Raw genomic sequence first — 22,372 nt, 5'->3', positions numbered from 1 at the left:
GTGCCACTTACTGTACAGATGACATGTTAAGTTGCAGACTGCCATAATTAAAGTTTCTTTTAATTGTGCCTGCCGGCAACTTAATGTGTCATCCTTACTGTAAGTGGCAATCTATTTTTTCCTACACTGTTGAAATTGAATATCTAGCAGATCCTCAGTTTCATTTGCCATTATCATACATATAACACCATTCTGGTGTGCCCGGTTCACACAACGCTGGTTCAGAGGTGTGTGTGTGTGTGTGTTTGGTGCTTTCTTTTTCTGTAGCTCATCCAGGGATTTCTTCAGAAAATCTGCAAAGTTTCCATTCTCTTTTATGTGTGTCTCTTGACGACTCATCACATCTGCTATTCCTTTAGTGGGCTCCTTTACTCTCAATTACATTCTAGTCAGCAACTTTACTGTATTAGTCAATCTGATTGTATGATTGTTCTCCCATTTCTCGGTCCTTGTTCAAGTCGGAACATGTTTTTCTGAGAGTTCAATAGCATGTATCTACTGTCACAAATTCTACAGGCTAACTCTAATAAATGGTATCCACTTTCTCATGATTTTGTAAATTCTGCTGGAATGTTACCTACCTGCTTTGTCTTGTTTGACAGTAAACTTTAGAAAGCTCTGTCACACTCCAGCTCTAATGCTATGACATCTCTAACAGTTGGGTTGGACCCAGGGTATTTCTGCTGAAGTTAAGATTTTCATAAGCCATTTTTGCCCCAACATTTCCAACAACTGTTAGGAAGGATTTAGTGGCTGATGATTTGAATCTAACACAATTTGCTTCGCAACTTTTCTAAGTGAGTTGAGCATCATTTGCTTCACCAAGTATATTGCTTTCATGCCAATACTGGTACAAATTGCCGAATTGGAAATTTGACAATATTAGAAAAAACTGATACCATAAAGATGACACATTGAGCTGCAGACAGGCACAATGAAAATTCCTAATACTGTTGATGTCCTAACCTGGAGTTTTCTTCTTACAATTTTTAATTTTTTGTGCATACTGTATGTTTTCCACTTTATTGCTGAAATGGTGTTCCTCACAGTCGTCCGTGTGGTATTAAACTCGATTCTGTGTGATGGATTCTTTATCTATTGAAAAAGTGGCTTGCATATCTGAAGTTCACTTTGAATTTGTTCTCTGAAGTAATCACTTTGATGAACCCCACACAATCAATAACTGCCATGAACTACTTATATCTACACCCACAGTGTTCGAAGACTGCATATGTCAAAGCCACCTGCAATTATGCAATACTTCATCCCTTTTTTATCACAAGAAGAAGAAGTTATAACACAGAATAAAACAGAATGCATCTGAAATTATAATACACTATTGGAACAACACAACAGTACACTTACAACTGTAGGAGTTATGCTGATATGCAGGTGGTGCATGCGATGTCCTGGCTGGTGATAGTGATACAGATGATGGTGCACATGTTGGTGAGTGGCTTCCCTGAAATACATTACAGTAATTTAGTTTACAACTTTATAAATAAATAACAATCATAACATAAGAAAGCTTGTTAGGCTGCACAGTGGTCAACTGTCAGACTACGGATCCCTAAGACCCAGCTTCAAACACCAGTCAGTCCTAAGTTACTTATGTGTTGTGATCCACTTGTTTCACCTCTGGCTATGCTTGATAATGTGAAAAATTACATATTACACCCTGGTTTGTACTCCATGTTAAACTGTAGGTCCTCTATAACTGGCTGGGTATGTCAGTTCACTGGTTGGAGGAAGGTAACAGCATACCATCTCTAACAGAACTATGTCTAGTAAAGCACTGTAGTGTTCATATCAACCTTCAGGTTGATGGCAGATTTACTTTAACATTCATGATATGCAAAAATAGACTGTTTTACAGAGTCGTTTAATTAAGCTGTTAACTTAAAATATTTACAGAACCTTTTAAAGTCCGGCAGTTTCTTTTTTACCATGGTTAACCATAAAAAAATCCTTACTTAATCTAGTCTCCTGTCACAGCAACATTAAGACAGATGTATTGGTATGAACTTCATTTTTTAGAATGTAACTATTGTAACTTCTACTGCTGCTAGTCCAGATCTCAAAGAGTTTAACTGACCCACATTTTACTCTAAGAAGGCCTGATTGTATTTAAAGACTTCACACTATTGAGAACTTAGGATTTATTTGTCCAGAGCAACAAACTGATAACTGCCTTAAATGGAAGTTTGCGTCATCATACGGAACTGTCAGATCCAGCTGATGGGGCGCTACTTCTTGATAGAACTACAAGTGTCTAATTACAAATTTGGAACAGCTGAGCTTGATGTTTAATTTAAAAGTGATACTAGTCACTCTTGTCGACATATGATATGACCAACGCAGTAACTGGAAGGCAAATAGTTTGGTTTCGGCTTCTTCTGCACATACAAACACAATTACAGAAACAAAGTCTGATAACAACTACGAAAATGAGAACTTAATATAGTATAATATCTGTAACATCTAGCCAAAAAAGCACATATTAATGTATGCACCAAAATGCATAAGGCCATGCACTCTATCAATTTTACTGGGATGACAATTCAATGGGCAAGCAAAGTAACACAACACAAATATATAAATAAATATCAATAAGCAGATAACTTTGTACAATGTTCATAATATCTTAAGGATTCAGCATTAAAGACTAATAACACATATCATCTACACATTGTCTCAATAATGAGAGTATAAAATTTTGATGAAACAGTTAGTGATTTCAAGTATAATGGAATCTTGTTTCCACTCTGGACTGTGGTCAGTATTTGTTACTGAAGAAGCATGCTGATGCTCAGTAATGACAAGATCTACCATTTACCAGCTAATTGTTAGCAGTTCATGCCACAAAAGACATTGTCAGTAATGTGTGGAAACAAACATAAAAGAGATAGATAGTTCAAGCAAGTTACTTCATTTTGTATCATGCTGTATATGGCGATGCTTAAAATTGAGGCCATCAATGTAAAACCACTTGAATATTTAACAAAAGACATTTTTAATTTTTTGCATCAATGCTGCTATTTATTAATATTAAAAATGTCTTTTCTTCAATATTCAGGAGTAGTTGCACGACCTGACATATTGAAAACCTTTACACACTCAAATACTGTTACATCTCAGAAGACAAAACCAGCAGCCATTTAGCCACTGTGGGTATTACTGTCAAAACCTGAACTCAACAAGTGAATGTTTTTGCAATAGTAAAGTGATATATTTGCTTAGACAGTGTTCATAAACTGATAACAGTGACAATTTTAACATCCATATTGAATATATAGCTGCTCATATACCAAACACCAATTTTTTTTTTAATATTGCAATCTCCACCATGTGTAGCAGGTATTACACAAGCTTTGCACAGTCAATTATGCTGTGCAACAGTGGATAAAGAAATGCCATGTGAACAAATTAGCAAATTGATTGGTAATCCAGTCATCACATCACATAATGGAGGAGTGCCAAAAAATTCAACACATCGATACAACAGCTGCAGAAATGAATAACTCAAAAATGGCAATAAGATGATTTGGCGGAGAAAAAATTCAACAATCAACACAGTAAAACACAAAAATTACTATGAATTGAAATTACTATGCGCTAATGCTATCTCAACAACGGGACAGTGTTCGCATTGGCAACTTGTATGCACCAAGTGATGTAGGTTCTTTCATTTCATTCGTAGAAAGCAGGCTGCACTCTATGGCTCTTGGCAAACTAATTAGCTTGGAATGTCAGTTGTTATTGAAGCACATAATTAACAAAAATTAAAAAAGCTCTGTGAAAATTGGAAGTGTGTCATGACTAACTGCAGCGACAATTGTCCAAAATTTTCTTCTCTAAGCACAGCAGATTTGAAGGCCTAGATATAAAAGTTCTTACTAATAAACTGGGTATAATTAGACACATAGAAATCTCCATAACACAGGCAGTGTTTGTAACAGTGCAAGGTGAGACTGTTCTACTTGTTCTCATGAAATATTCATTATTTACTAAACATGGAAAAAATGAAACAGCGAAATTTTTGGTGACTTAAAATGTGTTTATTTGTAGATTGGTATAACTCATTTCAAAGCTTACATTCGCATCTTTTCAACATTGTTTTTCTTTTTTCAAAAACTTAATATTTCAAAAATTATTTGTACTCAAAAATTTTTATGTTCTAGAATGTTATATCCTTGCAAATTAATTATTTCCAAAATTCCATACCACAGTTTTTCAGTCTTGATTTTTCTGTTTCCAAAAATGCATAATTTCACTAGCATAATTTATTAGTTTGTTACGTAGTCCAATTATAAAATTTTACTGTACTTAAATTTTTTGGCAAGCTTTGGGAATCCTGGTACACATTAAAATCATCCTCACAAAGAAGTAAGCATGGTTTTGACATTTTATACTTACATACATCTCAGTTAAACAGACTTACTTCTTTAGTTACTGCATATTTGTGCCCTTTAATACTGATGTCGTTTAAATAACAACTAAAACATACTAGTTCAGTATTACACCAATTTTCAATTTTCTACATTATGTGTGCCTATAAACAGGTGTAATTTGTAATTTTTAGCTCAGTTCTCATTAAGCAGCCCAGGTCTACTAGTGAAATTGTAAACATTGCGTAGTTTTTGGTTTATGCAATTCTCAATTCTCAGACAGTTTATAATTGACTACAATAATGTATATAAAATGTATATTTTGGATGTGTGCTAAGCCCTAGCTATGAACTTGTGCACAATATACATAAATGACCTTGTGGATGACATCGGAAGTTCACTGAGGCTTTTTGCAGATGATGCTGTGGTGTATCGAGAGGTTGTAACAATGGAAAATTGTACTGAAATGCAGGAGATCTGCAGCGAATTGACACATGGTGCAGGGAATGGTAATTTAATCTCAATGTAGACAAGTGTAATGTGCTGCGAATACATAGAAAGATAGATCCCTTATCATTTAGCTACAAAATAGCAGGTCAGCAACTGGAAGCAGTTAATTCCATAAATTATCTGGGAGTATGCATTAGGAGTGATTTAAAATGAAATGATCATATAAAGTTGATCGTCGGTAAAGCAGATGCCAGACTGAGATTCATTGGAAGAATTCTAAGGAAATGCAATCCGAAAACAAAGGAAGTAGGTTACAGTACACTTGTTCGCCCACTGCTTGAATACTGCTCAGCGGTGTGGGATCCGTACCAGATAGGGTTGATAGAAGAGATAGAGAAGATCCAACGGAGAGCAGCACGTTTCGTTACAGGATCATTTAGTAATCACGAAAGTGTTACGGACATGATAGATTAACTCCAGTGGAAGACTCCGCAGGAGAGACGCTCAGTAGCTCAGTACGGGCTTTTGTTAAAATTTCGAGAACATAACTTCACCGAAGAGTCAAGCAGTATATTGCTCCCTCCTACGCATATCTTGCAAAGAGACCATGAGGATAAAATCAGAGAGATTAGAGCCCACACAGAAGCATACTGACAATCCTTCTTTCCATGAACAATACGAGACTGGAATAGAAGGGAGAACCCATAGAGGTACTTAGGGTACCCTCCGCCACACACCATCAGGTGGCTTGCGGAGTATGGCTGTAAATGTAGAATAAGTCTCTCATCATTCATACAGCATGATTATTATATCAGAATTGTGTATGCAAGAGGTTAGTCTACCACCAGTGAACTTTGTGAATGTACGTTGACCAGCGTAGCTTCTTAATCGAGGTCAAATAATGAAGCTCATAAATGTTACAAATTTGATCAACAAAAAGGGAACATTGTGTGTCAAATATGAAAGGATCAAAATCATTTGCTACAGTGTTGTTTATTTGTTTTCACAAGCAGATTAATAGTGGGACGACGATCCAAGAAGACAAGTTATGAGACTTCCGAGGTGGAGTTGCACCTCAGGAAGCTCTCAACTTGCAAACATATGAGGTATTGTAAGGTTATTGCAAGTTGGTGATTCAGTAAAATTATAAAGTTGGATGAGGAAAGGTAAGGTAGTCATTAGTAGTTCGTGATTTAACATTTCGATTCTAGTGGATCCTACAGTTTATTTATATTCATGGTTGGTTTGTTGTTTTGGGAGAAGAGACCCAGCAAGGTCATCGGTCTCATAGGATTAGAAAGTCAGCCGTGTCCTTTCACAGGAACCATCTTCGCATTTGCCTGGAGCAATTTAGGGAAATCACAGAAAACCTAAATCAGGATGGCCAGACGCAGAATTGAACCATTGTCTTCCCGAATGTGAGTACAGTGTTCTAACCACTGCGCCATCTCGCTGAGTTTATATTCATGGAGATCACTGCCCAGTGGAAGTCTACACACTATCTGTTTTAGAATCCTATGACCATTTACTGTTTAGACATGTTAGAACAAGATGTGTAGTTACTCATCCCCCAAATAGAAAGTGACAAAACACACAATTTCTGCCTCCCAACAAGTCAACATCACTTCAATGTAAACACCAGCACAGCCTTCTTTGGCTCACAGTAGCTTGCTCAAGCCATTATGCCAATAACATAGATGACAGGAAAGGCAACATTTGCTGCTACACCATCAGTCACCCCCTCCATCTCCTTTACAGTACAGCCAGCCACAACAGCAGTAACGTACAACATATCAAGACTACATAACTACATCAAAGCTCTTTAATCCAACAACAAATATTTTTTCTAGAATTTTCTCCTCCTCTTGCCCCAGTGGTTCCTAACTCTTGTTCACTAAAATATTACAGTCTAAACCAGCAGAGTGATATTGCTAATAACCTGTTAACAATACCTTAAATATAATTATGAGTGCAATGAATGATTTATGAACTGTTGTAGGTCTATAATTAAGAACAGATTCAGTTTGGATGTTGATCCAAAATATGTTTATGCCACTCAGAAGATTTGACATTTTGAAGAAAATTGGTGATTTTGGTGTACAAAGATTTGCTGGAGTTGATATCTGTTGCTTGTAGCAACAAAGGTCAACAGCATGGATCTCACTGTGGTGCAAATTCAGTTCAGGGTGTATACATGGACGAGGGAAAAAAATTCCCCGGAATTCCCGGTTAGAAGTACATTTCCTCCTGGGTGAAAATAAACTCTTTCCGTGTTCAGTGAGAGTATACTTTTCCACAGAACTGTAAAACTTATCAGTCTTTTGAATGGTTATGGCTTTATACATGGGGGAAGAATTTCCCGACACTTTAGAAAACGAAACTCAGGGAACCAAACACGTTTTGGGAAGATGTCTGACGTGCAGCAACATGTACACTGCGCATTTTCATATCACGAAAGTAGAAATTCAAATTCCACCAAACACCGCATATTACTTTCGAAGCATTGAAATCGTGATTGTGATGTGCTTTTGTAAGCCAGTCATAGCTCACTTCATGTGATCTCGCCATCCGATGACAGCGGATATTCAGAACATAGGACACGTCATGTAGTCGGCCAAAAGCAACATCACTGTTAGGTAATGTGAACACACAAGTAGGGAAAGTTAATGGTTTAAATTAATATACATAGTGTTGCTACAAGAAAAGAAATGCTTTCCCATATAATGTTGCCCCTTTTTTACGCGTGTTACACTTTAAGATACGTCACTCAAATGTGCCAGAAAAATGTTAGATCTTCTGGGCTCGAAATTATTGCAAATCGTCGTACTCGAAGAGTTGATTTTTAAATGAAAAGTCAAACGCTCTGGGATTTATGAAATTCATCGTACATTCTCACACACAGTTTATCTTGCATAAAAGGAAATGTACTATGAAAGTAATGCTTTTCAAACCACCATTTGCAATATTTTCCAGCGAGCTGTACAAATAGGTTCATTTCAGCACTTGCCAGAGGGCGCCTGATAACATACGTCTTACATAATGTCATAAAAGAAACAAGACATTAGAGGATACTCTAAGGGCACGGGTATTTCGTGAACCATACTAAAATGCACAATTCGGCTTAAAGTGCACATTCATATGTCCAGATTCAGATGTAAATATTCTTGAAGTACCAGTACTGTATTATCTCATGTTTAGTTCTTTATTATGGCATAATGCCATACGTTCTAGACGATTAGTTAGTTAGTTAGTTAGTTAGTTAGTTATATTACTTGTTCCATGGATCATGAACACGATTCTTTCGTAATGATGTGGAACGTGTCAAAGTACACAAGATTCATTTATCCCAAATAATCATTGTTAGTCTTATATACGGTACTATTGTTAATGCTTACTGTATTTCTTTGTCCTATGTCTAAAAATTCATCTATGGAGTAGAAGGAGTTGTCATTCAGGAATTCCCTTAACTTACTTTTGAATGCCTAATGGTTGTCTGTCAGACTTTTGATATTGTTTGGCAATTGACCAAAAATCTTTGTGGCAGTATAATTCACCCCCTTTTGTGCCAATGTCAAATTCAATGAACGGTAGTGAAGGTCACCCTGTCTCCTAGTATTGTAGCTGTGGACTGTGCTATTAATTCTGAAGTGATCTGGGTTACTAACAACAAATTTCATTAGGATGTATATATATTGTGAAGCTACTGGCAATATCCCTAATTCTTTAAATAATTGTCTACAAGATGATCTTGGATGAGCCCCAGACATTATTCTGATAACACGTTTTTGTGCAATAAATACCTTCTTTCTTAGTGATGAATTGCCCCAAAAGATGATTCCGTAAGAAAGAAACGAATGAAAATATGCATGGTAAGCTAACTTACTGATGTGCTTGTCTCCAAAATTTGCAATGACACTAATACCATAGGTAGCTGAGCTCAATCGTTTCAGTAGATTGTCAATGTGTGTCTTCCAGTTTAAATTCTGATCAATACAGACACCCAGAAATTTTGAACAATCTGCTTTAGCTAAAGATTTTCCCCCACACTCTATATTTATTTCCGGTGTTATGCCTTTCCCTGTACTGAACTGTATGTACAGTGTTTTTTCAAAGTTCAATAAAGTCCATTTGCGGAAAACCACCTAATCACTCTTTGAAAAACATTATTTGCATTTTCCTCAGCTGATTCTTGCTTTTTAGGCTTGATTCCAATACTTGTGTCATCTGCAAAGAGAACCAAGTTTGCATCTTCATGAATATAATTAGGCAAGTCATTAACATGCACCTGACATGCAGCGAACAGTTGAAACTAGCCAATAGTGTGGAATTAAACACTCAGTTTCAAATAAATTGGCAATAAATTGGCTGTTTCGGCAGAAAAGATTAATAAAAACCCGATTTCTTTAGCAAATAGACAGAAATAACTTTATTGTTCTGCTATGTGATTAATGCTTCACTGTCAGAAAGGGGAAATAACATCAAATCTGAAACTAATAACATATTTTAGCCTTCTGTAATTATGTAATTCACTTGACAGCTAACCCGTCACAGAAATCAGTTTGGTTTTCATTTGATGTAAGAGCAATAAACGGAAAGGAAACAGCAAGATCACCGAACGTAAACACGAGTCATGTGAGACTACCGACTTCCGCATTACAACTAAAGATTGCTCTGAAGATCTGCATCGGATCTACGATATTTCTGAACTGGTGCAATACTAGATAGAGGCGCCCCCCACCCTCAAGCATTTGAGGTAGGACACCAAACACTTAAAAAATCGACTTTTCAAAAATGTCCATTTTTTAGCGCACATCTTTCTGAAGAGTCTAATACATAAAATGTGTGTGTTTGAGGAAATGTAAGACATATTGTTTGGTCTTAAATGTGCCAAAGTGCAGTCCCACGCCTCTTCGCACAGTATTCTATCACACGTCACTGTATTTCGTTCTGTGGAACTCAAACACGTAACATTTTGTAATGGGTGCCATCGAACTATATTCAGGACAGTGGAAATTAAAATTTCCTGTGGTGCCTCTCCTGCTCCCAATTGGCCGGTTTGACAACCTGTCCCTGTTTTAAATAAAAACTGACAATAAATACTGGATGGGATTATTTGTAACCGGGAGAACAGTAACTCTTCAGAAAATTTGCACTCTTTATTGCCTGTTAGATAATAACTTTATGTTTTGCATGACATAAAATTAAATGTGGTATACATAAAATCAGTAAAGACAATAGACAAGCAAGACAGTACACATTTGTTCAATCCTTAACTCCTTGCATTGTTTTTCTCACTAACCTTAGAACAGCTTCACATGGCATGCTTTCCTTTTGGGTAAGAATCTATTAGCTCATCAAAGTTTGTCAAATGTTTTGCTACAGGAAAAAACCAAATGTTGTCTAATACTGAAAATGCTATTAATATGAATATAATACAAGACTGGTGTGGTTTCTCAATCTGATTATGTGTATTTTGTGACGAAATGGGTCTGCCTAACATTGCAGCAATTGTAACATACACCCAATAAACGACACTCTTTTGGCACAAATGGTCATTTTTATAACACAACAGAATATTATCACGAAGTACCAATATCAAATGCCTATTAGGCCTACTACAAGCAAAAAGTTTCATGTTCAGAAATAGTTTCACATTTCATTCATACGGTCTAGATTCTGAAGCAGTAGTACAAAATTTTTATATAAATTTGGAGTCGTTATATTCTTCTGTAATTTGTGTGATATTTCTCGTTCTAACAATCTTGTCATCACTAATTCTGTGAATATTCCTGCCAGGGTTAAAATTTATTCTCCTGTTAACTTGACTAACCCTGCCACAATCACCGTTTTAATTAACCCACGTTTTTTTCTCTGTTTAGGCATTATTACGTGTTCGTACAACACATTTTCCTTGCTGTTCCCACAACAGAACTTAGTGGCTGCTAGCCGGGGACTGAACAACTGGCCCTTACCAGTGTAGCATTCTGACAAAAAAGCGGGAGAAGGTACTACTCATACGTGACTCAACTGGGCATGGCACGAGCTCGCTCGCAACTGCTCAAATGAATCTACTGTAAGCAGTTGTGACGTCACGCTCATTGGAGTCAATTTGCTGTCAGGAAGCATTGCATAGTCTTCCTAAAGCCGTTGACACATTTTGCTGTTGGCAGATGCTTGCGTGAGCACTGTGTTTTGTTGCTGTATATGGCATGTTTCCTTGGCAACTTTGTTTTATTTTCATTTTTATTCTCTCTTTCAAGTTTTATTGCTACAGTATTATTCTGCAGTAGCAAAATACAGTAATATCCTTTGTTAGAGTATTGGTTCTTACCAGTCAATGTTACAAAAATTTAACCGAAAACTAAAACAATGAAAAATTCCCGGAATTCTAAAAAAATCCCGGGTTTTTCCCGGTTTTCTCCCAGATGAAAAAATTCCCGGGTTTTTCTCGGATCTCCCGGGTCGTATACACCCTGTCAGTTGGTAGCACTGTGAATCTCAATGATTCACATAAGGAAAAACAAGGAATCAAAAGTAACATACTGCAGGCACTTTCCATCTTAACACAGGTGCTAAATTCGGAAATTTAAAACATAGCAATTTAGATCGAGATGAAGCGAATGAGCCGTTTAGAGATGTGTACAAACACAATACATGTTCAAATCTCAGACACTCAAAATAATGTTAAGAGTGTTAGAACAAAGCAAAGATTCAGATGTGACTGCTATTTAAGGGTCTACACTTGCTAGTTGATAATAAAGTATGAGAAAGGATTTAATCTCAGTTCAAGCTTCCAGAGTTGGCGATCATGTGTGCATTTGGTGTGCTTGCTTGTATGAATGAATGGGACATGCTTCTCTTTCCTTTCTTAATGAAGGCTGTGACAGAAAGCTTATGAGTAAGTGTCTTTAACTGTGCTTCTTTGCAACTCAACATGTCATTTTCACAGTAAATAGCAATTTATATTTTCCTCACATTGTTGAAATTCCAATCTAGAGTTTCTATTGTTTAATATGGACATTTCAGTACACAAAAGTGCATCCAATATATGACAAAGTTTTATTATTTCAAAAATCAGATTAGAGAAATAAAAAAGGATATTAAGAAATAGTGATCTTTGTCAGAAAGTTAAAGAAAATAATATACAAATAAACTACTCATTGGATCCAGTAATTCCTGAAGCAATACATGACATTACAGCTGCAGATTTTTCTGGTCCTTTGCCAAAGCGCAGAGTGATGTTCCTTATTTTTATTTTATTTTTTGTTCTGAGTAGGCTATTGGTCTAAATCTTTCAAATTTTAGTCTCCTTTAATACAAAATTATTTATATTTCATTAAATTATCAAGTACAACAATTTTAATCAACTGTCTAACAGATTACTTCACGGATGTAGGCAAACCAAATCGCTTACTTGCCAATAATGGGAGGGAATTTATAAGTACTTTCAAAGAATTATGTCATGGGAAGGTGTTAAAACATGCACTTATTTCAAAATATCACCCACAATCCAATTCCTCTGCAAGAATTATGAAAGAGATAGGAAGATCTACATCTACATATATACTCCGCTAGCCACCAAGCGGGGTGTGGCAGAGGGCACAATTCGCATCAATGTCATATTTCCCCCCCTCTGTTCCACTCATGGATCGCATGAGGGAAAAACGACTATCTGGACACCTCAGTACGAGCTCTTATTTCCCTTATCTTTGAATGGTGATCATTGCACGATTTGAAAGTTGGTGGTAATAATATATATTCTACATGCTCTGTGAAGATCGGATTTTGAAATTTAATGAGCAGCCCCTTCTGTTTAGTGCACAGTGTATCTGCAAGTGTGTCCCACTTCAAACTTTCTATGAGATTTATATTAAAAACAAAGATTCCAAGACTTACCAAGTGGGAAAGCGCCGGCAGACAGGCACAATGAACAAAACACACAAACACACACACACACACAGAATTACTAGCTTTCGCAACTGATGGTTGCTTCTTCAGGAAGGAGAGGGAAAGACGAAAGGATGTGGGTTTTAAGGGAGAGGGTAAGGAGTCATTCCAATCCCGGGAGCGGAAAGACTTCCCTTAGGGGGAAAAAAAGGACAGGTGTACACTCGCGCACGCGCACACACACACACTCACACACACACACACACACACACACACACACACACACACACACATATATCCCATGAGATTTGTAACGCTCTTGTGATGGCTAGATGTAACAGTCACAAATCTTGCCGCACTTCTTTGGACCATCTCAATCTCTTGAATCAGACCCAACTGGAAAGAGTCCCACACAGACGAACAATACACCAAGACTGGATGAACTAACATATTGTAAGCTATTTCCTTTGTTGAAGGACTGCATCGCTTCAGGATTCTACCAATAAACCGCAATCTAGAGTTCACCTTACCTGTTACTTGTGTAATCTGATCATACCATTTGAGATCATTTCGAATAGTCACAACCAGATACTTGACGGACGTTACAGCTTCCAAGGACTGGGCATTTATTTTGTACTCATACATCAATGGGGATTTTTGCCTTGTTATACGCAATAGGTTACACTTACTAATATTGAGAGATAACTTCCAGTCATTACACCACGCATTTATTTTCTGCAAATTCTCATTGATTTGTTCACAACTTTAGTGTGATACTACTTTCCTGTAGACTACAGCATCATCGGCAAACAGTTCAAGGCCGTTGTCAATACCATCAACCAGATCGTTTATGTAAATCGTAAAAAGCAGAGGACCTATTACGCTGCCCTGGGGCATACCTGAAGCTATGCTTGTTTCTGTTGAAGTCACCTCAGTCAGGACAACATAATGCTTTCTGTCGGTCGGAAAACTTTCTATCCAACCGCATATGTCATCGGATAGACCATAAGTGCACACTTTTTGTAGCATGCGACAGTGCGGAACTGAGTTGAACGCCTTTCAAAAGTCGAGAAATATGGCTTCAACCTGGGAGCTGTATCTAGAGCCTGTTGTATATCATGTACAAAGAGGGCCAGCTGTGACTCGCATGACCGCTGTTTCCTAAAACCATGCTGGTTTCTGCAGATGAGCTTCTCAGAGTCTAGAAAGCTCATTATGTCTGACCACAAAATATGTTCCATGATTCTACAACAAATCGATGTCAGTGAAATTGGCCGGTAATTATGCGCATCAGATTTTCTACCCTTTTTATAGATTGCTATGACCGGGGTCTTCTTCCAGTCCCGTGGAACTTTCCACTGTTCCAATGATCTCTGATAGATGATGGATAAGAATGGTGCTACATTTGTAGCATGTTGTTGTTGTTGTCTTCAGTCCTGAGACTGGTTTGATGCAGCTCTCCATGCTACTCTATCCTGTGCAAGCTGCTTCATCTCCCAGTACCTACTGCAACCTACATCCTTCTGAATCTGCTTAGTGTACTCATGTCTCGGTCTCTCTCTACGATTTTTACCCTCCACGCTGCCCTCCAACGCTAAATTTGTGATCCCTTGATGCCTCAAAACATGTCCTACCAACCTATACCTTCTTCTAGTCAAGTTGTGCCACAAACTTCTCTTCTCCCCAATCCTATTCAATACCTCCTCATTAGTTACGTGATCTATCCACCTTATCTTCAGTATTCTTCTGTAGCACCACATTTCGAAAGCTTCTATTCTCTTCTTGTCCAAACCAGTTATCGTCCATGTTTCACTTCCATACATGGCTACACTCCAAACAAATACATTCAGAAACGACTTCCTGACACATAAATCTATATTTGATGTTAACAAATTTCTCTTCTTCAGAAACGCTTTCCTTGCCATTGCCAGTCTACATTCTATATCCTCTCTACTTCGACCATCATCAGTTATTTTACTTCCTAAATAGCAAGACTCCTTTACTACTTTAAGTGTCTCATTTCCTAATCTAATTCCCTCACCATCACCCGATTTAATTTGACTACATTCCATTATCCTCGTTTTGCTTTTGTTGATGTTCATCTTATATCCTCCTTTCAAGACACTGTCCATTCCGTTCAACTGCTCTTCCAAGTCCTTTGCCGTCTCTGACAGAATTACAATGTCATCGGTGAACCTCAAAGTTTTTACTTCTTCTCCATGAATTTTAATACCTACTCCAAATTTTTCTTTTGTTTCCTTTACTGCTTGCTCAATATACAGATTGAATAACATCGGGGAGAGGGTACAACCCTGTCTCACTCCTTTCCCAACCACTGCTTCCCTTTCATGCCCCTCGACTTTTATGACGGCCATCTGGTTTCTGTACAAATTGTAAATAGCCTTTTGCTCCCTGTATTTTACCCCTGCCACCTTTAGAATTTGAAAAAGAGTATTCTAGTCAACATTGCCAAAAGCTTTCTCTAAGTCTACAAATGCTAGAAACGTAGGTTTGCCTTTTCTTAATCTTTCTTCTAAGATAAGTCGTAAGGTCAGTATTGCCTCACGTGTTCCAACATTTCGACGGAATCCAAACTGATCCTCCCCGAGGTCCGCATCTACCAGTTTTTCCATTCGTCTGTAAAGAATTCGCGTTAGTATTTTGCAGCTGTGACTTATTAAACTGATAGTTCGGTAATTTTCACATCTGTCAGCACCTGCTTTCTTTGGGATGGGAATTATTATATTCTTCTTGAAGTCTGAGGGTATTTCGCCTGTCTCATACATCTTGCTCACCAGCTGGTAGAGTTTTGTCATGACTGGCTCTCCCAAGGCCGTCAGTAGTTCTAATGGAATGTTGTCTACTCCGGGGGCCTTGTTTCGACTCAGGTCTTTCAGTGCTCTGTCAAACTCTTCACGCAGTATCGTATCTCCCATTTCGTCTTCATCTACATCCTCTTCCATTTCCATAATATTGTCCTCAAGTACATCACCCTTGTATAAACCTTCTATATACTCCTTCCACCTTTCTGCCTTCCCTTCTTTGCTTAGAACTGGGTTGCCATCTGAGCTCTTGATATTCATACACGTGGTTCTCTTTTCTCCAAAGGTCTCTTTAATTTTCCTGTAGGCAGTATCTATCTTACTCCTAGTGAGATAAGCTTCTACATCCTTACATTTGTCCTCTAGCCATCCCTGTTTAGCCATTTTGCACTTCCTGTCGATCTCATTTTTGAGACGTCTGTATTCCTTTTTGCCTGCTTCATTTACTGCATTTTTATATTTTCTCCTTTCATAAATTAAATTCAATATTTCTTCTGTTACCCAAGGATTTCTAGCAGCCCTCGTCTTTTTACCTACTTTATCCTCTGCTGCCTTCACTACTTCATCCCTCAGAGCTACCCATTCTTCTTCTACTGTATTTCTTTCCCCTATTCCTGTCAATTGTCCCCTTATGCTTTCCCTGAAACTCTGTACAACCTCTGGTTCTTTCAGTTTGTCCAGGTCCCATCTCCTTAATTTCCCACATTTTTGCAGTTTCTTCAGCTTTAATCTACAGGTCATAACCAATAGATTGTGGTCCGAGTCCACATCTGCCCCTGGAAATGTCTTACAACTTAAAACCTGGTTCCTAAATCTCTGTCTTACCATTATGTAATCTATTTGATACCTTTTAGTATCTCCAGGGTTCTTCCACGTATACAACCTTCTTTCATGATTCTTAAACCAAGTGTTAGCTATGATTAAGTTGTGCTCTGTGCAAAATTCTACTAGGCGGCTTCCTCTTTCATTTCTTAGCCCCAATCCATATTCACCTACTATGTTTCCTTCTCTCCCTTTTCCTACACTCGAATTCCAGTCACCCATTACTATTAAATTTTCATCTCCCTTCACTATCTGAACAATTTCTTTTATTTCATCGTACATTTCTTCAATTTCTTCATCATCTGCAGAGCTAGTTGGCATATAAACTTGTACTACTGTAGTAGGTGTAGGCTTCGTATCTATCTTGACCACAATAATGCGTTCACTATGCTGTTTGTAGTAGCTTACCCGCATTCCTATTTTCCTATTCATTATTAAACCTACTCCTGCATTACCCCTATTTGATTTTGTGTTTATAGCCCTGTAGTCACCTGACCAGAAGTCTTGTTCCTCCTGCCACCGAACTTCACTAATCCCCACTATATATAACTTTAACCTATCCATTTCCCTTTTTAAATTTTCTAACCTACCTGCCCGATTAAGGGATCTGACATTCCACGCTCCGATCCGTAGAACGCCAGTTTTCTTCCTCCTGATAACGACATCCTCCTGAGTAGTCCCCGCCCGGAGATCCGAATGGGGGACTATTTTACCTCCGGAATATTTTACCCAAGAGGATGCCATCATCATTTAATCATACAGCAAAGCTGCATGTCCTCGTGAAAAATTACGGCTGTAGTTTCCCCTTGCTTTCAGCCATTCGCAGTACCAGCACAGCAAGGCCATTTTGGTTAATGTTGCAAGGCCAGATCAGTCAATCATCCAGACTGTTGCCCCTCCAACTACTGAAAAGGCTGCTGCCCCTCTTCAGGAACCACATGTTTGTCTGGCCTCTCAACAGATACCCCTCCGTTGTGGTTGCACCTACGGTACGGCCATCTGTATCGCTGAGGCACGCAAGCCTCCCCACCAACGGCAAGGTCCATGGTTCATGGGGGGGATTTGTAGCATAGTCAACATAAAATCTTACGGGGATACCGTCTGGGCCAGATGCCTTCCTGGTTTCTAAGGATCTTAACTGTTTTACAATCCCAGAAACACTAAAAACTATGTCAGCCATCCTTTTGTTTGTCCAATAATTGAAAGGGGGAATGGTGCTGCAGTCCTCTACTGTAAACGAGTTTTTGAAGGAACCATGGACCTTGCCGTTGGTGGGGAGGCTTGCGTGCCTCAGCGATACAGATAGCCGTACCGTAGGTGCAACCACAACGGAGGGGTATCTGTTGAGAGGCCAGACAAACGTGTGGTTCCTGAAGAGAGGCAGCAGCCTTTTCAGTAGTTGCAGGGGCAACAGTCTGGATGATTGACTGATCTGGCCTTGCAACACTAACCAAAACGGCCTTGTTGTGCTGGTACTGCGAATGGCTGAAAGCAAGGGGAAACTACAGCCGTAATTTTTCCCGAGTACATGCAGCTTTACTGTATGATTAAATGATGATGGCGTCCTCTTGGGTAAAATATTCCGGAGGTAAAACAGTCCCACATTCGGATCTCTGGGCGGGGACTACTCAGGAGGACGTCGTTATCAGAAGAAAGAAAACTGGCTTTCTACGGATAGGAGCGTGGAATGCCAGATCCCTTAATCGGTCATGTAGGTTAGAAAATTTAAAAAGGGAAATGGATAGGTTAAAGTTAGATATAGTGGGGATTAGTGAAGTTCTGTGGCAGGAGGAACAAGACTTTTGGTCAGGTGAATACAGGGATATAAATACAAAATCAAATAGGGGCGATGCATGAGTAGGTTTAATAATGCATAAAAAAAATAGGAGTGCGGGTAAGCTACTACAAATGAGCATACTGAATGCATTATTGTGGCCAAGATAGACACAAAGCCCATGCCTACTACAGTAGTACAAGTTTATATGCCAACTAGCTCTCAAGATGATGAAGAAATTGATGAAATGTATGATGAGATAAAATAAATTATTCAGGTAGTGAAGGGAGACAAAAATTTAATAGTCATGGGTGACTGGAATTCGTAAGTAGGAAAAGGGAGAGAAGGAAACATAGTAGGTGATTATCGATTGGGGCTAAGAAATGTAAGAGGAAGCCGCCTGGTAGAATTTTGCACTGAGCATAACTTAATCATAGCTAACACTTGGTTCAAGAATCATAAAAGAAGGTTGTATACATGGAAGAATCCTGGAGATACTAAAAGGTATCACAGAGATTATATAATGGTAAGACAAAGATTTAGGAATCAGGTTTTAAATTGTAGGACATTTCCAGGGGCAGATGTGGACTCTGACTACAATCTATTGGTTATGACCTGTAGGTTAAAACTGAACAAACTGCAAAAAGGTGGGAATTAAAGGACATGAGATCTGGATAAGATGAAAGTACCAGAGGTTGTACAGAGTTTCAAGGAAAGCATAAGGGAACAATTGACAGGAATGGGGGAAAGAAACACAGTAGAAGTAGAATGGGTAGCTCTGAGGGATGAAGTAGTGAAGGCAGCAGAGGATAGAGTAGGTAAAAAGACGAGGGCTGCTAGAAATCTTTGGGTAACAGAAGAAATATTGAATTTAATGTATGAAAGGAGAAAATATAAAAATGCAGTAAATGAAGCAGGCAAAAAGGAATACAAATGTCTCAAAAATGAGATCAACAGGAAGTGCAAAATGGCTAAGCAGGGATGGCTAGTGGACAAATGTAAGGATGTAGAGGCTTATCTCACTAGGGGTAAGATAGATACTGCCTACAGGAAAATTAAAGAGACCTTTGGAGAGAAGAGAACCATGTGTATGAATATCAAGAGCTCAGATGGCAACCCAGTTCTAAGCAAAGAAGGGAAGGCAGAAAGGTGGAAAGAGTATATAGAAGGTTTATACAAGGGCGATGTACTTGAGGACAATATTATGGAAATGGAAGAGGATGTAGATGAAGACGAAATGGGAGATACGATAATGCGTGAAGAGTTTGACAGAGCACTGAAAGACCTGAGTCGAAACAAGGCCCCCGGAGTAGACAACATTCCATTAGAACTACTGACGGCCTTGGGAGAGCCAGTCATGACAAAACTCTACCAGCTGGTGAGCAAGATGTACGAGACAGGCGAAATACCCTCAGACTTCAAGAAGAATATAATAATTCCAATCCCAAAGAAAACAGGTGCTGACAGATGTGAAAATTACCGAACTATCAGTTTAATAAGTCACAGCTGCAAAATACTAACGCGAATTCTTTACAGACGAATGGAAAAACTGGTAGATGCGGACCTCGGGGAGGATCATTTTGGATTCCGTAGAAATGTTGGAACACGTGAGGCAACACTGACCTTACGACTTATCTTAGAAGAAAGATTAAGAATGGGCAAACCTACGTTTCTAGCATTTGTAGACTTGGAGAAAGCTTTTAACAATGTTGACTGGAATACTCTCTTTCAAATTCTGAAGGTGGCAGCGGTAAAATACAGGGAGCGAAAGGCTATTTACAATTTGTACAGAAAGCAGATGGCAGTTATAAGAGTCGAGGGACATAAAAGGGAAGCAGTGGTTGGGACAGGGTTGTAGCCTCTCCCCGATGTTATTCAATCTGTATATTGAGCAAGCAGTAAAGGAAACAAAAGAAAAATTTGGAGTAGGTATTAAAATCCATGGAGAAGAAATAAAAACTTTGAGGTTCACCGATGACATTGTAATTCTGTCAGAGACAGCAAAGGCCTTGGAAGAGCAGCTGAATGGAATGGACAGTGTATTGAAAGGAGGATATAAGATGAACATCAACAAAAGCAAAACGAGGATAATGGAATGTAGTCAAATTAAATCGGGTGATGCTGAGGGAATTAGATTAGGAAATGAGACACTTAAAGTAGCAAAGGAGTTTTGCTATATAGGAAGTAAAATTACTGATGATGGTCGAAGTAGAGAGGATATAAAATGTAGACTGGCAATGGCAAGGAAAGCGTTTCTGAAGAAAAGAAATTTGTTAACATTGAGTATAGATTTAAGTGTCAGGAAGTCGTTTTTGAAAGTATTTGTATGGAGTGTAGCCATGTATGGAAGTGAAACATGGACAATAAAGAGATTGGATAAGAAGAGAATAGAAGCTTTCGAAATGTGGTGCTACAGAAGAATGCTGAAAATAAGGTGGGTAGATCACGTAACCAATGAGGAGGTATTGTATAGGATTGGGGAGAAGAGAAGTTTGTGGCACAACTTGACTAGAAGAAGGGATCGGTTGGTACAACATGTTTTGAGGCATCAAGGGATCACAAATTTAGCATTGGAGGGCAGCATGGAGGGTAAACATCGTAGAGGGAGACCAAGAGATGAATACACTAAGCAGATTCAGAAGGATGTAGGTACTGGGAGATGAAGAAGCTTGCACAGGATAGAGAGGCATGGAGAGCTGCATCAAACTAGTCTCAGGACTGAAGACAACAACAACAACAACAACAACAATAACAACAACAACAGGTTTCAAATTTTGGTCTTCTGTTTATCATCACCAGTTACATTACCCGTACTGTTAGCAAGAGAAGGTATTGAATTATTTGTAGCGTTCATAGATTTTACGTGCGACCAAAATTTTTTGGCGTTATTTTTAGAACCTGCAGACAAAATATTGCTTTCAAATTCGTTAAAAGAATCTCTCATTGTCCTTCTGACAGCTGCTTTCATTTCGCACAATTTACGTTTGTCAGCGGGGCAGTGACTATGTTTAAAACGACTGTGCAAAATTCTCTTCTTTCTCAGCAACTTCCGAACATGTTTGTTGTACCAAGGCAGATCCTCTCCCTCCCCTATACTTTTGCTAGGCACATACGTCTCTAGCACATGGTGGACAATACCTTTAAATTCCGACCAAAGATGCTCAATATCTTTGTGTACCGTAGTGAATGCTTCGAGCTGACATGAAGATATTCATTAATGACACTTTTATTTGCTTTCCCAAAAAAGAAAACTCTACACTGTTTCTTTGGGTTTTTTGCGACTTCCACTGACATAGAAGCCACAACGACATTATAGTCGTTAATACCTTCTTCTACATTAGCTTCCTCAAAAAGATCAGGTCTGTTTGTCACCAAGATATCTAATATGTTCCCACCTCAAGTTGGTTTTCTAACCAATTGTTCAAGGTTGTATGTTGAGAGCGCTCCTAGAATAACTTCACACGAATCTTTGCTTCTGCCCCCTGTGATAAACGTGTAATTTTCCCAGTCAATGGATGCTAGATTAAAATCTCCATCTATAACTAATGGATAATTTGGATATTTACTTCCTATGTACTCAAGACTTTCACTGAAACATTCTGTGACGTTTGTTGAGGATGCTGGTGGTCTATAAAAACGTCCTAATACAATGGTCAATCCTCATCTGATTGACAGCTTTATCCAGACTATTTCACAGTCCGACCCAGTATTGATCTCAACTGCGTTTAAACAGCTTTTAACTGTAATGAACACACCACGTCCCATAGCATCAGTCCTATCCTTCCTAAACATTTTCCAAGATGAAGTGGTACATATTGCTCTGTGAAACACACAACCTGGATGAGAATGATCCTGGAGTTTCACAATATGCTTAATGAATTTACTTCATTTATCAATTGAACTTTCCCCAGCACAAGTGTTGAATACAAAATTCACAGGAGAATCACTGAAAAATTTTTTCTTGGCCTGAAATAAAAGAAATAATACCTATTCATTTACAAGAAAAGACAGAGAGGAAATTAAAACAACATGAGCAATGCTAAGTGCAAGAATATAATTTAAAAGCAAATGTCCTGAATTGAAAACTTCATGAAGTGGTTGTAGTGAAATTCTTTCATCCCAATTCACAATTAATGAAAGAAACAAGCAGGTCTTCCCATTGCTGATAACGGTCCATAGAAAATTATTATGAGGACTGCACATCTGGATGATGTTTTCCTAACAGATCT

General features: G+C 38.3%; 1 protein-coding gene across 15 annotated transcripts in view; it reads right to left on the bottom strand.

Moving 5' to 3' along the window:
• Positions 1–22,372, bottom strand: part of LOC126365765 (E3 ubiquitin-protein ligase Arkadia-like) — a 323,922-nt gene that overhangs the window by 54,208 nt on the left and 247,342 nt on the right. For all 15 annotated transcript variants that reach the window (XM_050008269.1, XM_050008274.1, XM_050008281.1 and 12 more), the window contains one exon: positions 1,366–1,462. In XM_050008269.1, coding sequence (XP_049864226.1) covers positions 1,366–1,462 — 97 coding nt within the window. The remainder of the gene's footprint in view (positions 1–1,365; positions 1,463–22,372) is intronic.

This window comes from Schistocerca gregaria, chromosome 4 (assembly GCF_023897955.1).
Source record: "Schistocerca gregaria isolate iqSchGreg1 chromosome 4, iqSchGreg1.2, whole genome shotgun sequence".
NCBI classification, from domain to species: Eukaryota; Metazoa; Arthropoda; class Insecta; order Orthoptera; family Acrididae; genus Schistocerca; species Schistocerca gregaria.
This window is presented reverse-complemented; position numbering and strand designations above follow the sequence as displayed.